General features: G+C 42.0%; 1 protein-coding gene across 5 annotated transcripts in view; it reads left to right on the plus strand.

Annotated features, from left to right (window-relative positions):
* CCDC87 (coiled-coil domain containing 87) overlaps positions 1 to 23,568 on the plus strand; it is a 78,931-nt gene continuing 55,363 nt past the window's right edge. The window contains exons 1-5 of one of the 5 annotated variants that reach the window (XR_012882372.1): positions 1 to 517; positions 2,409 to 2,599; positions 8,720 to 8,797; positions 19,718 to 19,860; positions 20,976 to 21,226. Coding sequence is in view for 4 of the 5 variants with exons in the window: in XM_075856710.1 (XP_075712825.1) it covers positions 2,452 to 2,599; positions 8,720 to 8,797; positions 19,718 to 19,860; positions 20,976 to 21,226 (620 nt within the window). In the remaining variant the exon portion in view is untranslated. Of the gene's footprint in view, positions 518 to 2,408; positions 2,600 to 4,411; positions 4,686 to 8,719; positions 8,798 to 19,717; positions 19,861 to 20,061; positions 20,198 to 20,975; positions 21,227 to 23,568 lie in introns of those variants that run through there. The other 4 variants (XM_075856710.1, XM_075856711.1, XM_075856712.1 and 1 more) reach the window with 4 other exon arrangements.

A 23,568-nucleotide genomic window follows, 5' to 3' on the forward strand; every position in this document is an offset into this window, starting at 1 on the left:
CCCATTTTTGTCGTCGTAATGAGCTATTAATGACTAGGAATTGTTGTTTGACAGTCACATTGCAGGAAGTAGATAATGTGAGCGTGAGACCAAAACCAAGACATGTTTGTTCCGGAAGAATATTCCCATGGCATCACCATTGCTGGAAAGTGTCTATGCCACAGGACTAATGAGACCGGAGTATCAGTCGTTTGTAGAGCCCTGGAGTGCTCATTCTAGTGGCAGAAAACTCCTGAGCTGTTGTAAGCGCGCTGTCCACTCCTCCTTGTATATCCCCAGTATAGCGCTGTATCTCGTTTTTCAGCTATAATGTGGCGCTCTACAATACACTGTTCGTCTCACGTTCAGACACACACACTCACACCAGGCACTCGCTGCCCACATGGAAGACGCGCCCTCTCTCCTCGCTGTGTTAGGCGTTGCATAGCGACAGGTCTCGTACAAGTCTCGGTGTGCAGTGACCGGCTCTGCCTCACATCCTGGCAGCGTAGACGGGGCTTCCCGCACAATACAGCAGGTACGTATATACTCGTGGCACAGGACACCGCGTCTTCCGTACAGACACAGCTCCCTTCATATATGCTATAAAATTAGGGACTTCCCCAGTGTCCCTCTAGTAAGGACAGTCCCTACTTTAGTCCCAAATCAATTCTCTTGTCCAGAAATATCACTATTCGTAACAGATTAATGAGTCTACCAAAAAATATTCCTGGCATCATAGGTAGCCACACTGTATTTGCACATTCTTGCAGAGACCCATCAACATTCTGAAGTAAACAATTGGTAGTCTCTGAGGCAGATATTTTACATGCCTCTGAGTGCCACCATAGGAGAGCCAGTGTCCCTAAGTTCCACCCAGAGTCCTTATATGTTACAGCCACTGTCCCCATAAGTACCAGCCCTTGAATACAACAAAGTCCCCTCAACGCAGCAGCAGCAGCATTTTCCTGAAGCTGATGACATCTTCACATTTATCACTATCAAAATATAGAAATAAAGTAACACAAATGATGTGAACCAATCGGTGGTTTCCAATGTCTCAAAGACTAGTGACATGGCCGCCAGTTTTGAAGGATTATGTCATAAAGGGGCGCTGCTTAGGTGTCGCAAAAGGAGTGCTAACACGTTTTTTTGCAAGTTATTCTTTTTTTGATAAAATAAAAGTATTCTTTTTGCAAAATTGGTGTGAAATGACTGTATAGTTACATAAAAAATATGAAAAAGGTCAATGTTTGGGCTTTTGCTTAGCAATGTAAGCCATGGCCAGCGGGCATTGTGTGTGTGTGTGTGTGTGTGTGTGTGTGTTTGTTTGTTTTGTTTTAATAAACATGGCAACCCCTCTAATGTCTTGTCTAGAAAAGCTAATTTTCAATGACAATCCTATTGAAGTATCTTCTTCACAATTGTGATCATGGACCACCGCTGAATTCCAAAATTAAAGGCTTCTGCAGAACACTTAAAGATACTCTATCACCACATTATAAGTGCCCTATCTCCTACATAAGCAGATGGGCACTGTAATGTAGGTGACAGTAATGCTTTTTATTTAAAAAAACGATCTTTTTTCACAAAGTTAGGAGCGATTTTAGTTTATGCTAATGAGCTTTCTTAATGCCCAAGTGGGCGTACTTTTACTTTCGACCAAGTGGGCGTTGTACAGAGGAGTGCATGACGCTGACCAATCGGCATCATGCACTCCTCTCCATTCATTTACACTGCACTAGCGATATAGATATATCACTATGTGCAGCTACATACACAAGCCCTAACATTACTACAGTGTCCTGATAATGAATACACATGACCATCCAGCCTGGACGTCATGTGTACTCAGAATCCTGACACTTCTGACTCTTTTCTGTGAGATTCCGGCAAGTGAAACCAAATCTCGTTTAGCTCTGTAATCTCGTGAGATTTCGTATCCGTTGCTGGAATCTCACAAAAAAGAGTCAGAAGTGTCAGGATTCTGAGTACACATGACGTCCAGGCTGGATGGTCATGTGTATTCATTATCAGGACACTGTAGTAATGTTAGGGCTTGTGTATGAGGCTGCACATAGTGATATATCTATATCGCTAGTGCAGTGTAAATGAATGGAGAGGAGTGCATGATGCCGATTGGTCAGCGTCATGCACTCCTCTGTACAACGCCCACTTGGTCGAAAGTAAAAGTACGCCCACTTGGGCATTAAGAAAGCTCATTAGCATAAACTTAAATCGCTCCTAATTTTGTGAAAAAAGATTGTTTTTCTAAATAAAAAGCACTGCTGTCACCTACATTACAGTGCCCATCTGCTTATGTAGGAGATAGGGCACTTATAATGTGGTGACAGAGCCTCTTTAAATACCGAAATGGAATAAAACCTTGTTGTTTTTAGACTTTTCTTAGCCGTGTGTTTTATTTGCAGACTCTGATTTAGAATCGTCTCGTCCGATAAATAGATCTGTAATATGGTAAAGGATAATCTGAGCTCTCGTTGGATGAAGCAAAAACATGAAAAACTGGACAGCAAAAAACTATATCAGCTGTACAATGACGTCCTGCAGCCTCTCAGCCTGTTTTCCAATCGGACAGATCAGACTGTATCTGAGAGGAAAGGTTTGTACTGTCATGTCCTACAACTCTAGTTATGTAATGTTATTTATGTGCAAATCCAGTCACAAGACTTTTTCCCCCTAAAACGTTAACCCCTTAATGACCAGCCTATTTTAGACGTTAATGACCAAGCCATTTTTTACGTTTTTCCATCGTCTCTTTAAAGAGCTTTACACTTTTTATTTTTGCGTCGACATAGCTGTATAAGGCCTTGTTTTTTGCGGGACAAGTTGTAATTTTTAATAGCACCATTTTGGGGTACATAGAATTTATTGATTAACTTTTCTTAACTTTTTTTGGGGGGGGAATAGAAAAAAAACAGCAATTTCCCCACACTTTTTTGCATCCTAAATTTGCGCCGCTTACTGTGTGGTATAAATAACACATTAACTTTATTCAGCGGGTTGTTGCGGTTGCAGCGATACCAAATTTGTATAGTTTTTGTATGTTTTACTACTTTTACACAGCGAAAACACTTTTTTTTCAAAATTATTTGTTTTTGTGTCTCCATATTTGAAGAGCCGTAACGTTTTTATTTTTTCGCCGATGCAATTGTAGGAGGGCTTTTTTTTTGCGGTTCGACTTGTAGTTTTTATCGGTAGCATTTTGGAGTAGATGCGACTTTTTGATCACTTTTTATGACATTTTTTTTAAGGCTGGATTCAAAGAAAACAGCAATTTTTGCGTGTTTTTTTTTTTTTTTTTTTTACGGCGTTCACCGTGCGGGTTAAATGATGTAACAAGTTTATAGTCGTGGTCGTTACGGAGCTAGTAGTGCTCTGCCTGGGACTCCGGCTCTGGCGTTGCCCTGACATCCCTGTCCATATTTGGACAGGGATGACAGGAGCACAGCTGGAGTCCCAGGAAGAGCGCTACTAGTGCTCTGCCCGGGACTCCAGCTCTGTTCCTAACATCACTGTCCATATATGCACAGTAATGTCAGGGGCAAACCCAGAGCCAGAGTGATGTCAGGAGCAGAGCTGGAATCCCAGGCAGAGTGCTAGAAGCGGCTCTGCTCCAGGACTCCAGCTCTGGGCTAGCCCCTGACATCACTGTCCATATATGGACAGTGATGTCAGTGGCTTCCCCAGAGTTCCGGAGCAGAGCCTATATTATTGCCCCTGACATCACAGTCCGGTCCAGGATGATCCCCTGACGTCACTGTGTATGGACAGTGACGTCAGTAGCTCCTCCAGTAGAGGAATCCCCAGCCACAGCGTCGACAACGCTCTGGCTGGGGATTCCACTCCTAGAGGGAGCCCCAATGGAGCTATCAACTGGGTGTGTGCTTGGCACTATCTACAAGGGGTGTGTGTGGCAGCATCTACAGAGGTCACTGTGGCAGCATCTACAGCGGGCAGTGTGGCAGCATCTAGAGGGAAATGTGGCAGCATCTACAGAAGGCACTGTGGCAGTATCTACAGAGGGCACTATGGAATTATCTACAGAGGGCACTGTGGCATTATCTACTGGTAGGTGTGTGGCAGTATCTACAGAGGACACTGTGGCATTATCTAGGGGTGTATGGCATTATCTACAGAGGGCAGTGTGGCGGAACGGGAGTGGTGTTCTGGCACCGTGTGTCAGATCATGCCAGTCTTTCCCACCCGTACCGAATTTAGACAGTTATTCTTAAATGAAGCCCGGCGATCGGCCCTGTATTGTCCCTTTATTCCCCTCTATTTCCACTCCTGGACTGTCCCATTATTTCCCTCTATTCCCCTCATAGAATTTCCCCTTTTGGACTGGTCCATGCACAGGAGGCGTGGCTGTTGTTGCATGACAGTTGGTTGGAAAAAGCAGTTGGAGGATGGAGTCAGCCATTTACAGATGGGGTATCCAGGGTCCAAAGTAAAGAAAGGAAAATGTTTTTATCATCAACCAATAGACTTTATCACAGCAAGTGGAATGTGTACTGAGCCCCCTCTGTGTCTCCCTCAAATGCTGTTTTAACTGTTAACCCCTTAGTGTCTAAGCCTGTTTTGGCCTTAAGGACCAGACAATTTTTTTCAAATCTGACGTGTGTCACGATGCGGGGTGTGGACCCACTGGGCCGTACCGCGTAGCAGGATGGCAGCTGGCCAAACAGGTATAGTACAGAGGCTATAGTCCAGAAAGGGTTCCTGTGGCAACTCGGACAGTAGCAAGGCAGGCTAGGCTGGGACCAGGCGGCGGGTAGACGTCAGGCGTGGCGTAGCAGAACAGGCGTGGAATGCAGCACAACACGACAACATCTCAGCACGGTACTAGGATACAGGAACAGGGAACACCTGGGAACTGGAAGACACTAGGAGACCATTTGCAAGACAAACTTTGGGTAACGAACAACGCTCAGGCAAAGAACAAGAGGGCCGAGCCCCTTTTATAGTCCAGTAGCATTCTGGGCTTGATTGCAGACTTCTTGCAATTATGCACGCACTGGCCCATTAAGACCATGCGGACGGGTCTCGATACCAGGAAGTGAGTGCCGGCGCCTCACTGGGGGACGACGCTGCAGAGAACACACATGTCCATGGACACGGCCGTCGAGGGGTAAGTCAGAACGACGGGACGTGGCCATAGACGTTACAACATGTATCACTTGAAGTGGTAATAACTTTGAAATGCTTTTATTTTTTCAAGCGATTCTGACATTGTTTTCTTATGACACATTGGACTTTAAGTTAGTGGTAATATTTGGTAGACACATTCAGTGTTTATTTATGAAAAACACCAAAATTGTTAGCATTTTTAAAAAAAAAATAGCGTTTTTTAAAATGTAAATGTATCTGCTTCTAAGACAGATAATAATACCACACAAAATAGCTACTATTTCACATATCCCATATGTCTACTTTATGTTTGCATTGTTTTTTGAACATACTTTTATTTTTGTAGGACGTTACAAGGCTTAGAACTTTAGCAGCAATTTCTAATTTTTCCAAGAAAATTTCAAAAGCCTTATTTTAGGGACCGGTTCCGTTCTGAACTGATTTTGAGGGCTTTATATACTATAAACCCCATATAAATCAACCCATTTTAAAAACTGAACCCCTCAAAGTATTCAAAACAGCATTTAGAAAGTTTCTTAACCCTTTAGGCGTTTCACAAGAATTAAAGCAACTTAACTTAGGTGAAATTTACAAATGTAATTTTTTTTTGCAGAAAATCAGTTTTAATCCATTTTTTTTTGGAACACAGAAGGTTTTACCAGAGAAACGCAACTCAATATTTATTGCCCAGATTCTGCAGTTTTTAGAAATATCCCACATGTGGCCCTAGCGTGCTACTGGACGAAAACACAGGCCTCAGATGCAAAGGAGCACCTAGTGATTATTGGGGCCTTATTTTTATTAGAATATATTTTAGGCACCACGTCAGGTTTGAAGAGGTGTTGTGGGGCCAAAACAAAGAAAACATCCCAAAAAAGACACCATTTGGCAGACTACACACTTCAAGGAATTTATTAAGGGGTATAGTGAGCATTTTGACCACACAGGTACTTTGCTGAATTTAGTGTAATTAGGCTGTAAAAATGAAAATCTATGTTTTTTCTAATAAAATGTTGTTTTAGCTCAGATTTTTCAATTTTCACAATAGATAAAAGAGAAAAATAAAAATAAACTGCTGTTTGGACCCATGGCAGGGGTCAGAAGGGAAGGAGCGCCATTTGGCTTTTGGAGCTCAAATTTTGCTTGATAGTTTTTCAGGTGCCATGTTTCATTTACCAAGCCAATAAGAGGCCAAAACAGTGGAAACCCCCCAAAAGTGACCCCATTTGGGAAACTACACCCCTCAAGGCATCTATCTAGGGGTATAGTGAGCATTTAAACCCCACAGGTCTTTTGCAGAATATATTGGAATTAGGCAGTGAAAATGAAAATCTACAATTTGTTCCACTAAATTGTAGAATGTCTTAATTTTCACAAGGAATAAAGGAGAAAAAGCACCCCAAGATTTGTAAAGCAATTTCTCCCGATTACAGCAATACCCGACATGTGGTCATAAACTGCTGTTTGGCCACACGGCAGGGCTCGGAATGGCAGTAGCGCTATTTGGCATGCAGATTTTGTTGTATTGTTTTTTGGCCACCATGTCGCATATGCAAAACCCATGAGGTACCAGAGTACAGTGGAAACCCCAAGAAGTGACCCCATTTTGGAAACTGCACCCCTCAAGGCATTTATTATTTGCCTGGACATGACAGGGCTCAGAAGTGAAGAGTACCATGTGCATTTGAGGTCTATTTTGGTGATTTTCACAGCATTGGCCCACAATTGCAGGGCCCTGAAGTCAAATAGTAAAACAAACCCCCAAATAGTGACCCCCATATTGGAAACAAGGCGTGTAGTGAACATTTTGACCCCACAGGTGATTCTACATTAGAAATTAGTGCCCAGCGGATGGTGCAAAGTGAAAATTGCAATTTTCCACTGATATTCCATTTTAGTGCACTGTACGTTATGCCCAGTTTGTGCCACTGAAGATAAATATCTCATAAACTGTTAAGCGGGTTGTCCCAGGTATGGTGATGCCATATAAGTGGATGTAAACTGGTGTTTGGGCACGCTGCAGGGTTCAGAAGGGAGGGAGCGCCATTTGGCTTTTGGAGCGCAGATTTTGCTTGGCAGTTGTAATGTTTTGGGTTTTGCTGGTATTTCAGTTTATAATGGGGGGTATATGTAATCTGTGCAGAGTACATCAGGGCATAATAATATGGTATAATAATGTGGTAAATAAATAATATTTCACAGATGTATGACCAGTGTCGCACTGATATGCCGTGCCCAATCTTATCCGCTTTTGGAACACTCTGCACATTTTGAATCACCATATTCTGAGAGCCAGAACTTTTTTATTTTTTCTCCACCGGAGCTCTGTGAGGGCTTATTTGCTGCGGGACAATCTGTAGTTTTCATTGGTAACATTTTGGGGTACACGCAATTTTTTGCTCACTTTTTATTCCATTTTTTTGGCAAGCAAGGTGGTCAAAAACCAGCAATTTAGACAATGGTTTTTCTTTTTTTTACGGTGTTCACCGTGGGCTATAAATGACAATTTAACTTTATTCTGAGCGTCAGTACGATTACGGCGATATATGTATATAGTTTTTTTTATGTTTTACAGCGTTTGCACAATAACATCACTCTTTTGAAAAATAATTTATTTTTTGTGTCCCCCATATTCTGAGAGCCATAATGTTTTTATTTTTGCGTTCACAAGGCTGTGTCAAGACTTATGTTTTGCGGGACGGGATGTAGTTTTTATTGGTACAATTTTGGGGTACGTTTTGACTTTTTGATAATTTTTTATTCTATACTTTAGAAGGGAGGGTGACCAAAAAAATTCTGGCATTGTTTATTTATTTTTATTTTTTTGCAGTGTTCACCGTGCAGGAAAAATAACATTGTAGTTTAATAGCTTGGGTTGTTACGAACGCGGTGATACCAAATATGTTTACTTTTTTAACGTTTTCATTTTTTTCCCTATAATAAAAGACGTATTATAGGAAAAAAGGCAGTTTTAAATTTTTTAACTTTGAACTTTTTATAACTTTTTTCTAACTTTTTTTTGTCCCACTAGGGGACTTGAAGACCTGCACCTCTCATCTTTATTCTAATACATTGAACTACCTACGTAATGCAATGCATTAGAGCTGTCAGCTATTCACTGACAGCAAGCCTGTTAGGCTCCGCCTCTGGGCGGGGCCTAATTGGCTTCCGTACGTGGCAGACCAGGAAGCCATTGTTGGCTATGTAATAGTAGTATTATTATAGTAATATAGTATTATAGTAATGTAGTATTATAGAAATATAGTATTATAATAATGTAGTAGTATTATAGTAATGTGGTATTGTTACAGTAATGTAGTATTGTTATTATAGTAATGTAGTATTGTTATTTTAGTAATATAGTGTTATAGTAGTTCAAATAACTAATTGATTAACAATAATTTTGTATTGTATCAAATTTGAAAGTAATGCGGCCCGTCAACTGCACATTTTTTTCTATATGTGGCCCACTTACCCGGCCGAGTTTGAGACCCCTGTTATAGAGCATTTTATATTTATTTTATAATGATTTTATAATGATGTTTAATTTATTATATCAATTACATCAAATATTATGTTTTTCCTATTACAGATACCAGTCAGGAGCAAAAATATATAATAGAAAAAAAAACAAACCTAAAGGAAGAAGTTGAGCACAGTGTTTGTAATGGTAAGTTTCATAAACATGCATATCCTCACCTAAAGCAATTGATCTATTGCTTTCATGAAAAAATACAAAAAAAACAACACACCATTCTAGGTAAAGCTGATTTTCTTTCATCAGGAAACGGCTTTTTCTACGTTCATCACACAATCCCTACGTTCATGTGCAGTAAAAACGACATATCGTACTCCATTTACATTTTTATTTTCTAGCTCTAACCAATTAAATGAACATTAAATACTGTACACCAGAGGCATTAAACCACTGGACACCAGTACTGTACATTAACCCATTGATCATCAGAGACAGGACCATTCTGTACTGGATTTCCTGGTTCTGTATGTGATCCAGAGGATTCCTAGGAACAGGTCATAGATTTCTCAGAAAAATATATAATTTGCTGGATCACCATGGTCTGAGTATTATTCGCTGGATCATCAGAAGCAGGAGCACTGTGACTGTCAGATGACTAGGGAGAGGCCAAGTCATCAGAGACAGAATGCTACCGCAATGGGTCACCACTATCCTACTGTGTCACAGTAAAAGGAACAATACCCTAAATTCATCAGGAACTGGATAGCTGCTGGATAGGAGAGATAGCATTTGGTCACAAGTGAATGAACACAATAAATATTATTGGATCAGAATAAATAGCATTGGGTAGCTATGATGCACAAACAATATGCAATTAGCCTAACAAAAAAATCACTTTATGTGCCACTGAGTTATCAAGGAGTTGGCACACAATAGTCCAATAGGTTACTGTGAATTGCTGCAGTACATTCACTAATTTTTTTTTAGTATAATATGTGAGAATAATTATAGAATATCTAACGTAATGTTTATAAATAAACTGCCCCTAGAAGACTTTGTCTAACAATATTCAAAAGTAAATACAGGTCCCTACTAAAAACAAGGGACAGATTTATTACGACTGGAGTTTCATACTCCAGTCTTAATATAAAGATCGCTGTAGTAAGATGTGCCTAATTTATTGAGAGGTGCGGAGCTCTTAATAAAGGAGGTGCACGGCTCTTAAGAAATTATCATCTTTGTCTGTCCGTGCACCTAAAAGTGTAATCTTACGCCAGCTACGAGCTGGCATAGATTTCCACAATAATTTATGCCAGATACTGTCATAAATCACAGTAAATTTGTCTGGCTGTGACAGGACAAGCTCCTTTTTACTCAGTCAAATAAAAGACAAGAGTCGCAAACTTTTTAATAAATCTGACATAGTGCACTGTACAGTGGATATAAAAAGTCTACACACCACTGTTAAAATGACAGGTTTTTGTCATGTCAAAAAATCAGCCCAAGATAAATCATTTCAGAACTTTTTCCACCTTTAGGCTATGTTCACACGGGGTATTTTGCCGAGTTTTTGGACGCGGAAACCGCGTCGCAAAACTCGGCAGAAACGGCCCGAGAACGCCTCCCATTGATTTCAATGGGAGGCGTCGGCGTCTTTTTCCCGCGAGCAGTAAAACTGCCTCGCGGGAAAAAGAAGCGACATGCCCTATCTTCGGGCGCTTCCGCCTCTGACCTCCCATTGACTTCAATGGGAGGCAGGAGAAAGCGTATATATCGCTGTTTTATGCCCGCGGCGCTCAATGGCCGCGGGCGAAAAACGGCCCGATAATTGCCGCGAAAATCGGCGTGCAGGGAGAGGAATATCTGCCTCAAAGTTCCAAACGGAATTTTGAGGCAGATATTCCTCCCCCAAAATATTCCGTGTGAACATAGCCTTAATGTCAACTATAATCTGTACAATTATATTGAAAAACAAACTGAAATCTTTTAGGGTGGAAAAATAAAGAACAAAAATAACGTGATTGCATAAATATGCACACCCTTAAACGAATACTTTGTTGAGTTACCCTTTGACTTTATGACAGCATTCAGTCTTTTTCTGTAGAAGTCTATCAGCATGGCACATCTTGATTTGGCAATTGTTGCCTACTCTTCCTTGCAAAAGCGCTCCAAATCTGTCAGATTGCAAGGGCATCTCCTGTGTACAGCCCTCTACAGGTCACCCCACAGATTTTCAATGGGATTCAGGTCCGGGCTCTGGCTGGGCCATTCCAAAACTTTGATCTTCTTCCTAAGGGTTCTGCGTTTGTATATATGTACTAAGTTTGGTTCTGGAGCTGTATATATGTGCTAACCTTGATTCTGGAGCTGTATATATGTACTGAGCTTTGTTCTGGAGCTGTATATATGTACTGAGCTTTGTTCTGTAGCTGTATATATGTACTGAGCTTGGTTCTGGAGCTGTATATATATGCACTGAGCTTGGTTCTGACATATGTACTTAGCTTGGTTCTGGTGTTGTATTTATGTACTGAGCTTTGTTCTGGTACTGTATATATGAACTGAGCTTGGTTCTGGTGCTGTATATATGTACTGAGCTTGGTTCTGGACCTGTATATATGTACTGAGCTTTGTTCTGGTGATGTATATATGTACTGAGCTTGGTTCTGGCGATGTATATATGTATTGAGCTTGGTTCTGGCGCTGTGTAAATGTACTGAGCTTGGTTCTGGTGCTGTATATATATGTACTGAGCTTTGTTCTGGAGCTGTATATATGTACTGAGCTTTGTTCTGGTGCTGTATATATGTACTGAGCTATGTTCTGGTGTTGCATATATGTACTGAGCCAGGTTTTGGTGCTGTATATATGTATGAGCTTGGTTCTGGAGCCGTATATGTCAGAGCTTGGTTCTGATGCTGTAATTATATAGAATATATTTATAATAAAATTACAGGGCAGATGGAATTGTTTTCAATTCATTGTATATTTAATGGGAACCTGTCAGGTAGTTTTAACCCCTTATATGCAGTAATACATGACCTGACAATATTTCCAAACATTCCCCTGTATGTTGCTTTCAGATACAAAAAAATCTATAAAATCAACTTTTAAACCGGCGCACATTATATGCTAATTACCGATTAAAGGGTCATGGGGCTGTGCCACTATCCTAAAGAGTCACAGAGTCCTGCCACCAAACCCAATTTTCCATGCTTGATTGACATCCCCCTGGCTGTTATACATCACTACCAGTCTCCTCCAACTTTCTCGGATGCGCCATTGCCTTGTACTACTTGGGCACACACCGTGCAGCGAGGTGTACTCTGCCCGGCTGCACCATGCATGCCAGTACAAGGTAACGGCGCATCCGCAAGGGTTGGAGGAGGCTGCTATTGATGTAGAACAGCCAGGGAGATGTCAATCAAAATCTGGGGGGTGCCATTTAAATTTTCACCTCAGGCAGCAGAAAAGCTAGAATCGGCCCTGAACACAAGCACCAACATTATAATAACTACTGCCTCCTGGTGTTTAAAACCACATCTTTCCGAGATTTATTGCTGTGTACTCTGCAATCTTGGGAAGGAGCTGTAATGACTGGTAGAAGATCGTGTCACTCTCTCAGACTTAGGAGCAGGTGGAGACTGATTACCCAGAAGCTGTGTCTGGCAGATCCTTTACAGTACCCCCCTTTTAAGAGGGGCCACTGGACCCTTTCTAGGTGGACCTGGCTTATTGGGGAAGCGAAGATGGAACCTCCTGAGCAATACCCCAGCGTGAACATCCCGGGCGGGTACCCAAGTCCTCTCCTCAGGCCCGTATCCTCTCCAATGGACCAGATACTGGAGGGAGCCTTGGACCATCCTGCTGTCCACAATCTTGGCCACCTCGAATTCTACCCCTTCAGGGGTGAGAACAGGGACCAGAGGTTTCCTCGAGGGAGCCAAGGACGGGGAGCAGCTTTTAAGGAGGGAGGCATGAAACACGTCGTGTACTCGAAAAGACGGGGGTAACTCCAGTCGGAAGGAGACAGGGTTAAGGACTTCAATGACCTTGTACGGCCCTATATATCGGGGAGCAAATTTTTTGGACGGGACATTAAGGCGCAAATTTTTAGAAGATAGCCACACCAGATCCCCGACCACAAACAAGGGGTTAGCAGAACGTCTTCTATCTGCCTGAGTCTTTTGTATGCTCTGGGACGCCTCTAGGTTCTTCTGAACCTGGGCCCAGACTGTGCACAGTTCCTGATGAACGACATCTACCTCGAGATTGTTGGAACTACCAGGTGAAACGGAGGAGAACCGTGGATTAAACCCAAAATTATAGAAAAAGGGGGAGACCCCTGACGAGTTACTGACCCGGTTATTAAGGGAAAATTCGGCGAGGGGAATGAAGGAGACCCAATCATATTGACAGTCAGAGATAAAACACCTTAAATATTATTCTAGAGACTGATTAGTCCTCTCCGTTTTTGCCATTAGTTTCAGGATGGAAGGCAGAGGAGAAGGACAGATCAATCTCCAACTTTTTACAGAAGGCTCTCCAAAACAATGAAACAAATTGTACCCCTCTGTCAGAAACAATATTGACAGGGACCCCATGGAGACGCAGGATGTGTTTGACAAACAAGGTAGCTAACGTCTTAGCATTGGGTAGTTTCTTGAGGGGCACAAAGTGGCACATCTTACTGAAACGGTCTACTACAAGCCACACCACCGACTTGCCTTGGGATGGAGGCAAATCGGTGATAAAATCCATGGAGATATGGGTCCAAGGTCTTTGGGGAATGGGCAAAGAACATAGTAAGCCCGCTGGTCGGGACCTGGGAGTCTTGGACCTAGCACAAATTTCACAAGCGGCGACGTAGGCCTTAACGTCTTTAAGCAACCCAGGCCACCAATAGTTTCTGGCAATGAGATACTTGGTACCCAGGATGCCTGGATGGCCAGATAGTGCAGAGTCATGATTTTCCCTGAGTACCCTTAGCCAGAATTGCAGGGGAACAAACAGCTTGTTCTCAGGAAGGTTCCCGGGAGCTGAACCTTGATCAGCCGCAATTTCGGAGACTAAGTCAGAATCAACCGAGGAAACTATTATACCTGGAGGCAAAACACAAGCAGGATCTTCCTCCGAAGGAGGGCTGGCCATGAAGCTACGCGACAGTGCATCAGCCTTAATATTTTTAGACCCAGCCCTATAGGTGACCAAAAAGTTGAATCTAGTAAAAAATAACGCCCATCGAGCTTGTCTCGGGTTTAGCCTCCGGGCAGATTCTAGAAAAACCAGATTCTTGTGGTCGGTAAGGACCGTTACCTGGTGCCTAGCCCCCTCCAGGAAGTGGCGCCACTCTTCAAATGCCCATTTAATGGCTAAGAGTTCGCGGTTGCCAATATCATAGTTACTCTCAGTGGGTGAGAACTTCCTGGAGAAGTAGGCACAGGGGCGGAGATGGGTGAGGGACCTGGTACCCTGGGACAAGACAGCACCCACTCCCACCTCGGAGGCGTCAACCTCCACGATGAATGGCTCCATTTGGTTAGGCTGAATCAGCACTGGGGCCGAGATAAAGAAATTCTTAAGGACCTCAAAAGCCTGGACCGCCTCTGGAGGAGATCAGCACCTTTGCGAGTAAGGTCCGTAAGAGGCTTAGCGATGACCGAGAAGTTAGCAATAAATCTCCTGTAATAATTAGCGAACCCCAGGAAGCACTGTAACGCCTTCAGGGAGGCAGGTTGGACCCATTCAGCCACAGCCTGAACCTTGGCGGGGTCCATGCGGAATTCATGAGGAGTGAGGATTTGACCCAAAAATTGTATTTCCTGCATCCCAAACACACATTTTTCGGTTTTAGCAAACAGTTTGTTTTCATCCGAAAGGCCTGGAGCACCTTCCTGACATGCTCAATGTGGGAGGACCAGTCCTTGGAAAACACAAGTATGTCATCAAGGTACACTACAAGAAATACCCCTAGGTAGTCTCTTAAAATTTCATTTATGAAATTCTGGAAGACCGCGGGAGCATTACACAACCCAAAGGGCATGACGAGGTATTCGAAATGACCTTCGGCCGTGTTAAACGCAGTCTTCCACTCATCCCCCTCTTTGATGCGGATAAGGTTATAAGCCCCCTGTGGATCAAACTTAGAGAACCATTGGGCCCCCTGAACCTGATTGAAGAGATCAGGAATCAAAGGCAGGGGATACTGGTTCCTTACAGTGACCTTATTCAAGTTCCGGTAGTCAATGCACGGCCTAAGACCACCATCCTTCTTCCCTACTAAGAAGAAGCCAGCACCTACCGGAGAAGTAGAGGGGCGAATGTAACCCTTGGCCAGGCATTCCTGGATATACTCTCTCATGGCTTCACGTTCGGCACAAGAGAGATTAAATATCCTACCTTTAGGGAGCTTAGCTCCTGGTACCAAATCGATTGCGCAATCGTATTCTCTATGAGGAGGTAACACTTCGGAGGCCTTTTTAGAAAAAACATCAGCGAAGTCCTGAACAAACTCAGGTAGAGTGTTCACCTCCTCACAGAGAGAAATAACATTAACAGAAAAACATGACGTCATGCATTCATTACCCCAATTGGTAAGATCCCCAGTATTCCAGTTAAATGTGGGATTATGCATCTGCAACCAGGGAAGGCCTAAAACCAAATCGGACGATAATCCCTGCATCACCAGTACAGAGCACTGCTCCAAATGCATGGAGCCAACAAGGAGTTCAAAAACAGGGGTATGCTGTGTAAAATAACCATTAGCAAGAGGAGTGGAGTCGATACCCACTACCGGGACAGGTTTAGGCAAATTAATCAATGGCATAGCTAGAGACATAGCAAATTCCACAGACATGATATTAGCAGAAGACCCTGAATCCACGAAGGCACTGCCGGCAGCAGACCTACGGGAAGCAAGATTTTATTACGTTTCATATATACGGGAAATACCTGTGCGCCCAAGTGACCTCCCCGATGGTCACTTAGGCGCGGAAGTTTTCCGGCTGCTTATTCTTACGCCTAGGACAGTTGTTCACTTGATGCTTGTCATCCCCACAGTAGAAGCAGAGACCATTCTTCCTGCGGAACTCTCTACGTTGTTGGGGAGACACGGAGGCTCCGAGTTGCATTGGTTCATCCGAGTCTTCAGTGGACGAACGAAGCAACGGAACCTCGGGAGCCATTATGGGGGAGTCCGAGGAGAAGGCACAAAAACGTTCAAGTCGTCGTTCCCTGAGACGTCGGTCAAGACGTACCGCTAAAGCCATAACCTGATCTAGGGAGTCAGAAGAGGGATAGCTAACTAGCAGGTCTTTCAGGGCGTTCGACAGACCCAATCTAAACTGGCACCTTAAGGCAGGGTCATTCCACCGAGAAGCTACACACCACTTCCTAAAGTCAGAACAGTACTCCTCAACAGGTCTCTTACCCTGACGTAAGGTCACCAGCTGACTCTCGGCAAAGGCAGTCTTATCAGTCTCGTCATATATGAGCCCGAGAGCAGAAAAGAAAAGATCAACTGAGGAAAGTTAAGGGGCGTCAGGAGCCAAGGAGAAGGCCCATTCTTGGGGCCCGTCCTATAGCCGGGACATAATTATACCCACTCGCTGGCTCTCAGAACCTGCGGAGTGGGGCTTTAAGCTTAAATAGAGCCTACAACTCTCCCGAAAGGAGAAAAAAGTCTTCCGGTCCTCTGAGAACCGGTCAGGCAACATGAGGTGGGGTTCAAGAGGTGAGGTGGGGGGCACTACGAGGGTAGCATCATGCTGGTTGCCCCTCTGAGCCAGGGCTTGGACCTGTAGGGAGAGCTTGCTCTTTCTACTGCCCCCTGAGCACAAATATGCATTTGTGTGAGTTTTGTGTCTTCATCTAATGTATTAGTGGCATTTGTGTGCGTGTTGTTTTCAGTGTGAGTGGTATGTGTGGTATAGGTCTAGTGTGTAAGTGTTATGTGAGGTATGTATTTAGCATTTGTGTGGTGTGTGTGTGTGTGGTATGTGTCTAGTGTAAGCAGTGCATGCGGTATGTGTCTAGTGTGTGGTACGTGTCTAGTATGTGAGTGGTGTGTGCAGCATCTGTGCCAGGTGTGAGTAGTGCGTGTTCAACATGTATCCTTGGTGTGAGTAGACAACGTGCAGCATATGTCTTAGGTGTCAGTGGGGAAAGTGGAGGATATATCCTAGGTGTGAATGGTGTGCGTGCACATGTGTCCTAGGTGTGAGTGCAGCATGTGCGGCATATGTCCCTGCTGTGAGTGGGGCATGTGTTCTAGGTGTAGGTGGTGTGCGTGCACATGTGTCCTTAGGTGTGCGTGCGCATGCGTCTTAGGTGTGAGTGGTGTGCGTGCGCATGTGTCCTAGGTGTGAGTGGCACGAATTCATATGTGTTCAGCTTGTGGGTTGTATCTGTGCATCATGTGTCCAGCATGTGAGTGTGTGTGTATATAGCTAAATATAAAATTGAAATCATACTATTTAGTTACAGTATGGTGATATTTTAGCATTGTATAATGGTACAATTTGCAATCTTTATACGTCAGTATTAGGCCATGATCATGCAATCAGGATTTGATTAGGACTAAGTCCCTGATTCCACACCTAAATCACTTTCAAATCCACTCACATTCTGCATCCATCACAAGTGAATGGACTATTTTAAAACCCACTCACATGCATCGAAAATAAGTGTGTTTGAATTTTTTTCTGCTCCGCAAAAAAAATCCTCTAGAACAATGAGCATGTTCATTATACTCGTAGAAAAGCAGTGGATTCGTTGGAGTTGAAGCTATCAGGAACTATTCCTCTTTAATTTACACCTGTTTTAATAAATCTCCCCAAGTCTTGTATAGCTGAATGGTGGTCCCATGTACTCCAGCCCAACACTGGCTGCTGCGGTTGGCCTGTTTGCTTTAAAATGCCAGGGTTGATTTTATGTCCCAGTCCGGCCCTGACTGTGGGTATTGTGTTCTTTTGGTGATGTGCAGCTTTGGCTTTGCAACAAACATAACTTTTGGAATTATGGCCAAAAAGTTCAACCTTGGTCTCATCAGACCATAACACGTTTTCCCACATGCTTTTGGCAGATTTGATGTAGGTCTTTGCAAAACATAGCCGGGCTTGGATGTTTTTCTTTGTTAGACACCATCTTGCCACCCTACCCCACAGCCCAGACATATAAAGAATACGGGAGATTGTTGTCACATGCACTACACAACCAGTACCTGCCAGAAAGTCCTGCAGCTCCTTTAATGTTGCTGTAGGCCTCTAGGTAGCCTCCCGGACCAATTTTCTTCTTTTCTTTTCATCAAGTTTTGAGGGACGTCTAGTTCTTGGTAATGTCACTGTTGTGCCAAATGTAATCCACTTCTTGATGACCGTATTCACTGTGTTCCATGGTATATCTAATGCCTTGGAAATTCTTTGGTACCCTTCTCCTGACTGATGCCTTTCAACAATCAGATCCCTTTGATGTGTTGTAAGCTCTTTACAGACCATGGCTTTTGCTGTCACATGCAACAAAGAAAATGTTAGGAAAATCCTAATGGATCAGCTGAACTTTATACGGGATTACTCAGAATCACTTTAAATAATGGCAGCTGTGTACTGACTACTATATAACATGAGTTTAAAGAGGCTCTGTCACCAGATTCTCAAATCCCTATCTCCTATTGCATGTGATCGGCGCTGCAATGTAGATAACCGTAACGTTTTGTTTTTTTAAAAACGTTCATTGTGTTTTTAACTGGGCGTGTTTACGTGTATGACACTGATCAATCAGTGACCAGTCAGCGTCATACACTCCTCTCCATTCATTTACACAGCAGCGATGTGCAGCCACATACACAGAGATTAACGTTAATCAAGTGTCCTGATAATGAATACACATGACCTCCAGCCTGGACGTCATGTGTATTCAAAATCCTGACACTTCTGACTCTTTTCTTTGAGATTTCCAGCAAGGGAAACGAAATCTCGTTTACCTCCGTAATCTCGCGAGATTACGCGTGGCTTGCTGGAATCTCACAGAAAAGATTCAGAAGTGTCAGAATTCTGAATACACATGAGGTCCAGGCTGGATTTCATGTGTATTCATTATCAGGACACTTGATTAACTTTAATCTCTGTGTATGTGGCTGCACATCGCTGCTGTGTAAATGAATGGAGAGGAGTGTATGACGCTGACTGGTCACTGATTGGTCAGCGTCATACACGTAAACACACCCAGTTAAAAACAATACACGCCCAGTTGGATATAACGAAAAAAAAACGCCCAGTTGTCCATTTCAAAGCTCATTTGCATATATATAAAATAGCTCATAACTTGGCCAAAAATGAACGTTTTAAAAAAAAACAAAAAACGTTACTGTTATCTACATTGCAGCGCCGATCCCATGCAATAGGAGATAGGGATTTGAGAATCTGGTGACAGAGCCTCTTTAAATGTGATTGGCTAATTCTGAACACAACCACATCCCCAATTATAAGGGTTGTTCACACTTATGCAACCACATTATTGTAGTTTTGCAATTTTTATTTTTCCCCTCTAAGGTCCCATGCACACGACCGTAGTAAACCTCAGTTTTTGCGGAACCGCAAAAGTGGACCCATTCACTTCCATTGAACGCGGAAACCTTTCCATATTGCTACGGATGAAGTGTCCGTGCTGTAGAAAAGTTCCGAAAATTATGGAACATGTCCGTTCTTTTGCATTTTGCGGGCCATGCTCCCATACTTTGTATGGGAGCACTGCCCGAAAATGCAGGTGGCAGTCGTTGGCCATTCGTGCCCGCAATCGCGGGCCGTGATTACGGGCACGGCCTTTTGCATGGGGCCTAAATTATTTCAGTTTGTTTTTCAATGGAATTGTACAGATTATGGGTCACATTAAAGGTGGAAAAAGTTCTGAAATGATTCATCTTGTACTGATTTTTTGACATGACCTGGCATTTTAACAGGGGTGTGTAGACTTTTTATATCCACTCAATGTGTAGTTTAGTAGTATTAGTACCAGATTAACATTTTAGCAAATTAACTAGTTTCTTGAACTGTATTGGACTATAAATATATAAATATTCTCATATGTCATTCTTTCATGCCATGTATATTTCTACAGATGAGATATACGGATCTTCAGTGGCTCCATTCATGAAGCATGTATGTACCGTTTCTGCAGACGTTCTATGCGAAATTATTAGAAGGAGGCTACATCAAATCTCAACAGCGAATGGTGTCTCCACAGAAGTGCAACAGATTTTTGTATGTACGGTACTGTACTCTGTTTACAAAAAAGGATTACAAATTATTTTATGAGTTGTGTATTGCATTCTGCAAAAGTTTAGCAAATAGCAAAACATTTGTGGACAAATCATTGAGCCCCCACAACCTAAAAAAAGGGGTGAAATCATCAGTAAATATATGCGATGTCCTCTCCTGTCAAACTCCTTACAATTGTTACATTTTCAATAACTTTATACAGACGTATTCTTGGACGTCTGGATAACTGTTTTTTTTTTATACTACTAAAAAGTGACGCTACGTCTTTCAAAACAACAGGAAACCACAATTATATTTTTTAGTGTTTCTTTTTTATAAGGTAAGTCAGCCACAGGTGGATCAGATGTATGGGTATATGTTTGCATATATTTCAATAGTATACGTTTGGATCCATCCAATGTGAAAAAAATTTACTCGTCCTTTGGAAAAGATAAAACTGGATCTGTCAAACAGATGCCTACTATAAGCAACTGCATAACTTTTTTTGGACTGTTCCAATAAAAAAAAGGGTATAGTTGGTATACAGTTACATCCATTTTTTTTTACAGTATACGTCTGATAAGTCTGGTGTCTCCAGTTCGGAATCTTAATGTTTCATAGGTCCCAAATTTAGTGTGAACCTCGACTTAGAAAAACTCTTTTCATTTGCATTGACTGTAATTTTGCTGTGGAATCTACATTGAAAATCCACAACCAGCATAGTTTAAACCTCAAGTTCTCCATTTGCTGTATATTTGACCACAAACTACTATTCCCCGTTATCAAGCCTTCGGGCTGTGCAGTGGCTGACTAGTTTCCTTCCATCGGATTACTGATAAGGAGACTAGAATAATGCCTGTTCCCATGATGACTTCTTTATCTTACATACCTTTATGTAAAACTTTCAGATATGTGTGGGAGTGATATTAACATCTTATTTTATGGGATGCAGACTTTTTGGTTCAGTGCTCCTTTATAGATGGATTTAATCTTGAGATTGCTATAGTACCGATCCAGTAATTATAACCTTATTAACATACTGATAGAAAAAAACGATATTTTCTTTGTGTATTTCTGTGGCCAGTTTTAACTAACGGCACTTTCTTGCTCACTTATAGGAAGATGTCATTCTCGGCGAGGTAAAGATTGCCCGTGCTAACATTCCGGATGTTCTGTGCATTGTATTATTAACGCAAAATGAGAAGCGAAGACTTCACCAGCGTCTTATTGCCCATATTATGACTGTCTCTGAGGAGCTGTTCTTGTATTACTTTCACAAAATGGAGCAGAACAAATCCCACTCTGTGTTTTCTGAAGAAGCCAATCTTACACGGTTCAAAGCACAACTCTTACTCGACTGCTCCAAATTGTACGTCCCACCATTCAACAATATCCTATTGTAAAATGATCAGATATTTTATTGAATCCCGTATTTAACCTCTTAAGGACCGAACCATTTTTTAGGTTTTGGTTTTCAACTTTCATAACTTTTTTATTTTTCCATCAATCGAGTGCTGTGAGGGCTTATGTTTTGTGGGACAAGTTGCAGTTTATAATGGTACCATTTAAAGTACCATATAATGTACTGGGAAACTGAAAAAAACCTGTGATTACTACATTGTTTTTTATTTTTACGTCTTTCACCAGGCGGTAAAAACGACAACTTAACTTATTCTGCGGCTCAATACGATTACGGTGATACCAAATTTATCTAGGTTTTTTTAATATTTTATTACTTTAAAAAAATTACTTTTTTGTTTACAATTTTTTTTGGGGTTTGATCAGATTCCGGGAGCCTTAACTTTTTTCTTTTTCTGTGCATTGAGCGGTGTGAGGGCGTTTTGTTTTTGCAGGACGATCTGTTGTTTTTATTGGTACAATTTTTTAGTACATAGAACTTTTTTATCACTTTTTATTAAAAAAAATTTGCAAGCTGAGGTGACCAAAAAACAGCAATTTTGGTGTTTAAAATTTGGAGTTTTTTACTGCGTTCACCGTGCGAGTTAAATACTGGTATATTGTAATAGTTCAGACTTTTACGGACGCAGCGATACCAATTTTGTTTCTTTTTTTATTTTTTACATTACTTTAGAGGAAAAATGGGAAAAGGTGTTTTTTTTTCACTACTAATAACTTTATTTAACTTTTTTTTTTACACATTTTATTAGTCCCTCTAGGGGACTTGAACCAGTGATCGTTATATATTGCTGGTACAATATACTGCAATAGTAATGTATTGGATGTAATACTAATGGACTAATGGATGCAATATTAATGTATTGCAGTATATCGTCATTTTCATAGGCTTCTGTTAAGCCGTGCCAGAGACATAGCTTAAAGACATAGTTGGTAAAACGAGAAAACACGACCAGTTGTCCATTGAAAAGCTCATTTGCATAAATATAAAATTGCTCATAACTTGGGCAAAAATGATCGTTTTTCAAAAAAACAAAACTTTGCTGTTATCTACATTGCAGCGCCGATCACATTCAATAGGAGATAGGGATTTGATAATCTGGTGACAGAGCCTCTTTAACAGAGGCAGACAAAAGACAGACCTGGGGGCCTTCATTAGGCCCCTGTGCTGCCATGACAACCACCGTCACCCCCTGATCGCGGTGTGGGGGCGCCGATGAGCTATCGGAACGGGGCGTCCCCCTCTTTTCAATGCTTAAGATGCTGCGGTCACGATTGACCACAGCATTTGAGGGGTTAAACGGCCAGGAACAGCGCGATCACTGTTCCCGCCGGTTAGTCCCGGGTGTCAGCTGTAAAACACAGCTGACACCCGCAGCGTGTGGAGCGCACCCAACTCGTGAGCGTCCTCCATACATCCCTATGACGCTTATCACGTACATGTACGTGATAATGCGTCAAGGGGTTAAGAGTTCAGCTGGTAATCCTATTTATCAAAATGGTTTAGTCAGCACCTGCCGAACATTTACATCGACTGTTCGACAGATAACCATGTACATTACCATCTAGAGATCTGATGTTCTCCACATAGGTATGTTTGTTTCTTCTTACTTTGGATAACAAATGTTCACTGCCCTCTCAGCAAAACTGTAAACGAATGATAACCTCCATGTAATTCCCCAAAATATCCAACATTGCTAATCCATTTTTCAGTCTTCTGCTGGTTGTCACCTCTGATAAAGTTATCAGTCCTAGTATTGGCCACTAATCAGAATCTCATTGAATGTGTATGGATTATCTTGCCCTAGAGAGAATAACACAGATATGATGACTATGATGTGCTGTATGGGTGAGGTTACAGAATACCATATTTAATAAACGCCTTTTGTTAAGATTTTGCTATTAATTGTTCACCTCAAAAATGTGGAATTTATGTACCCAACTCTGTGAAGTGCAACATTTCAGCTCTTCATGTGAACCTTTCTCAAGGGAAAAGAAAAGTCATATTGCATAATGATTCGTAAATTAATTTCTAAGAATTGATGTTTATATGTATATGTTATATTTAGAACATCTGTTTAGTGGCACAGTCTACGCTGGGCAGCTTTGCATAGCAATCTCTATATATAACTTTATATTAAACTTAATAGGAAATGGTCTTCAGTGTACGTTTAATAGTTTATGAAGTGAAAGGCTCAAAGTCCGAGGCTGCACTTCTGCCAGGTCCTGACGACAACATTTCTGTCCTGATTTCCATCAGGTTTAGTATTGTCAAGAAGTTCTTGTATGGACACA

This window comes from Rhinoderma darwinii, chromosome 3 (genome assembly GCF_050947455.1).
Source record: "Rhinoderma darwinii isolate aRhiDar2 chromosome 3, aRhiDar2.hap1, whole genome shotgun sequence".
NCBI classification, from domain to species: domain Eukaryota; kingdom Metazoa; phylum Chordata; class Amphibia; order Anura; family Rhinodermatidae; genus Rhinoderma; species Rhinoderma darwinii.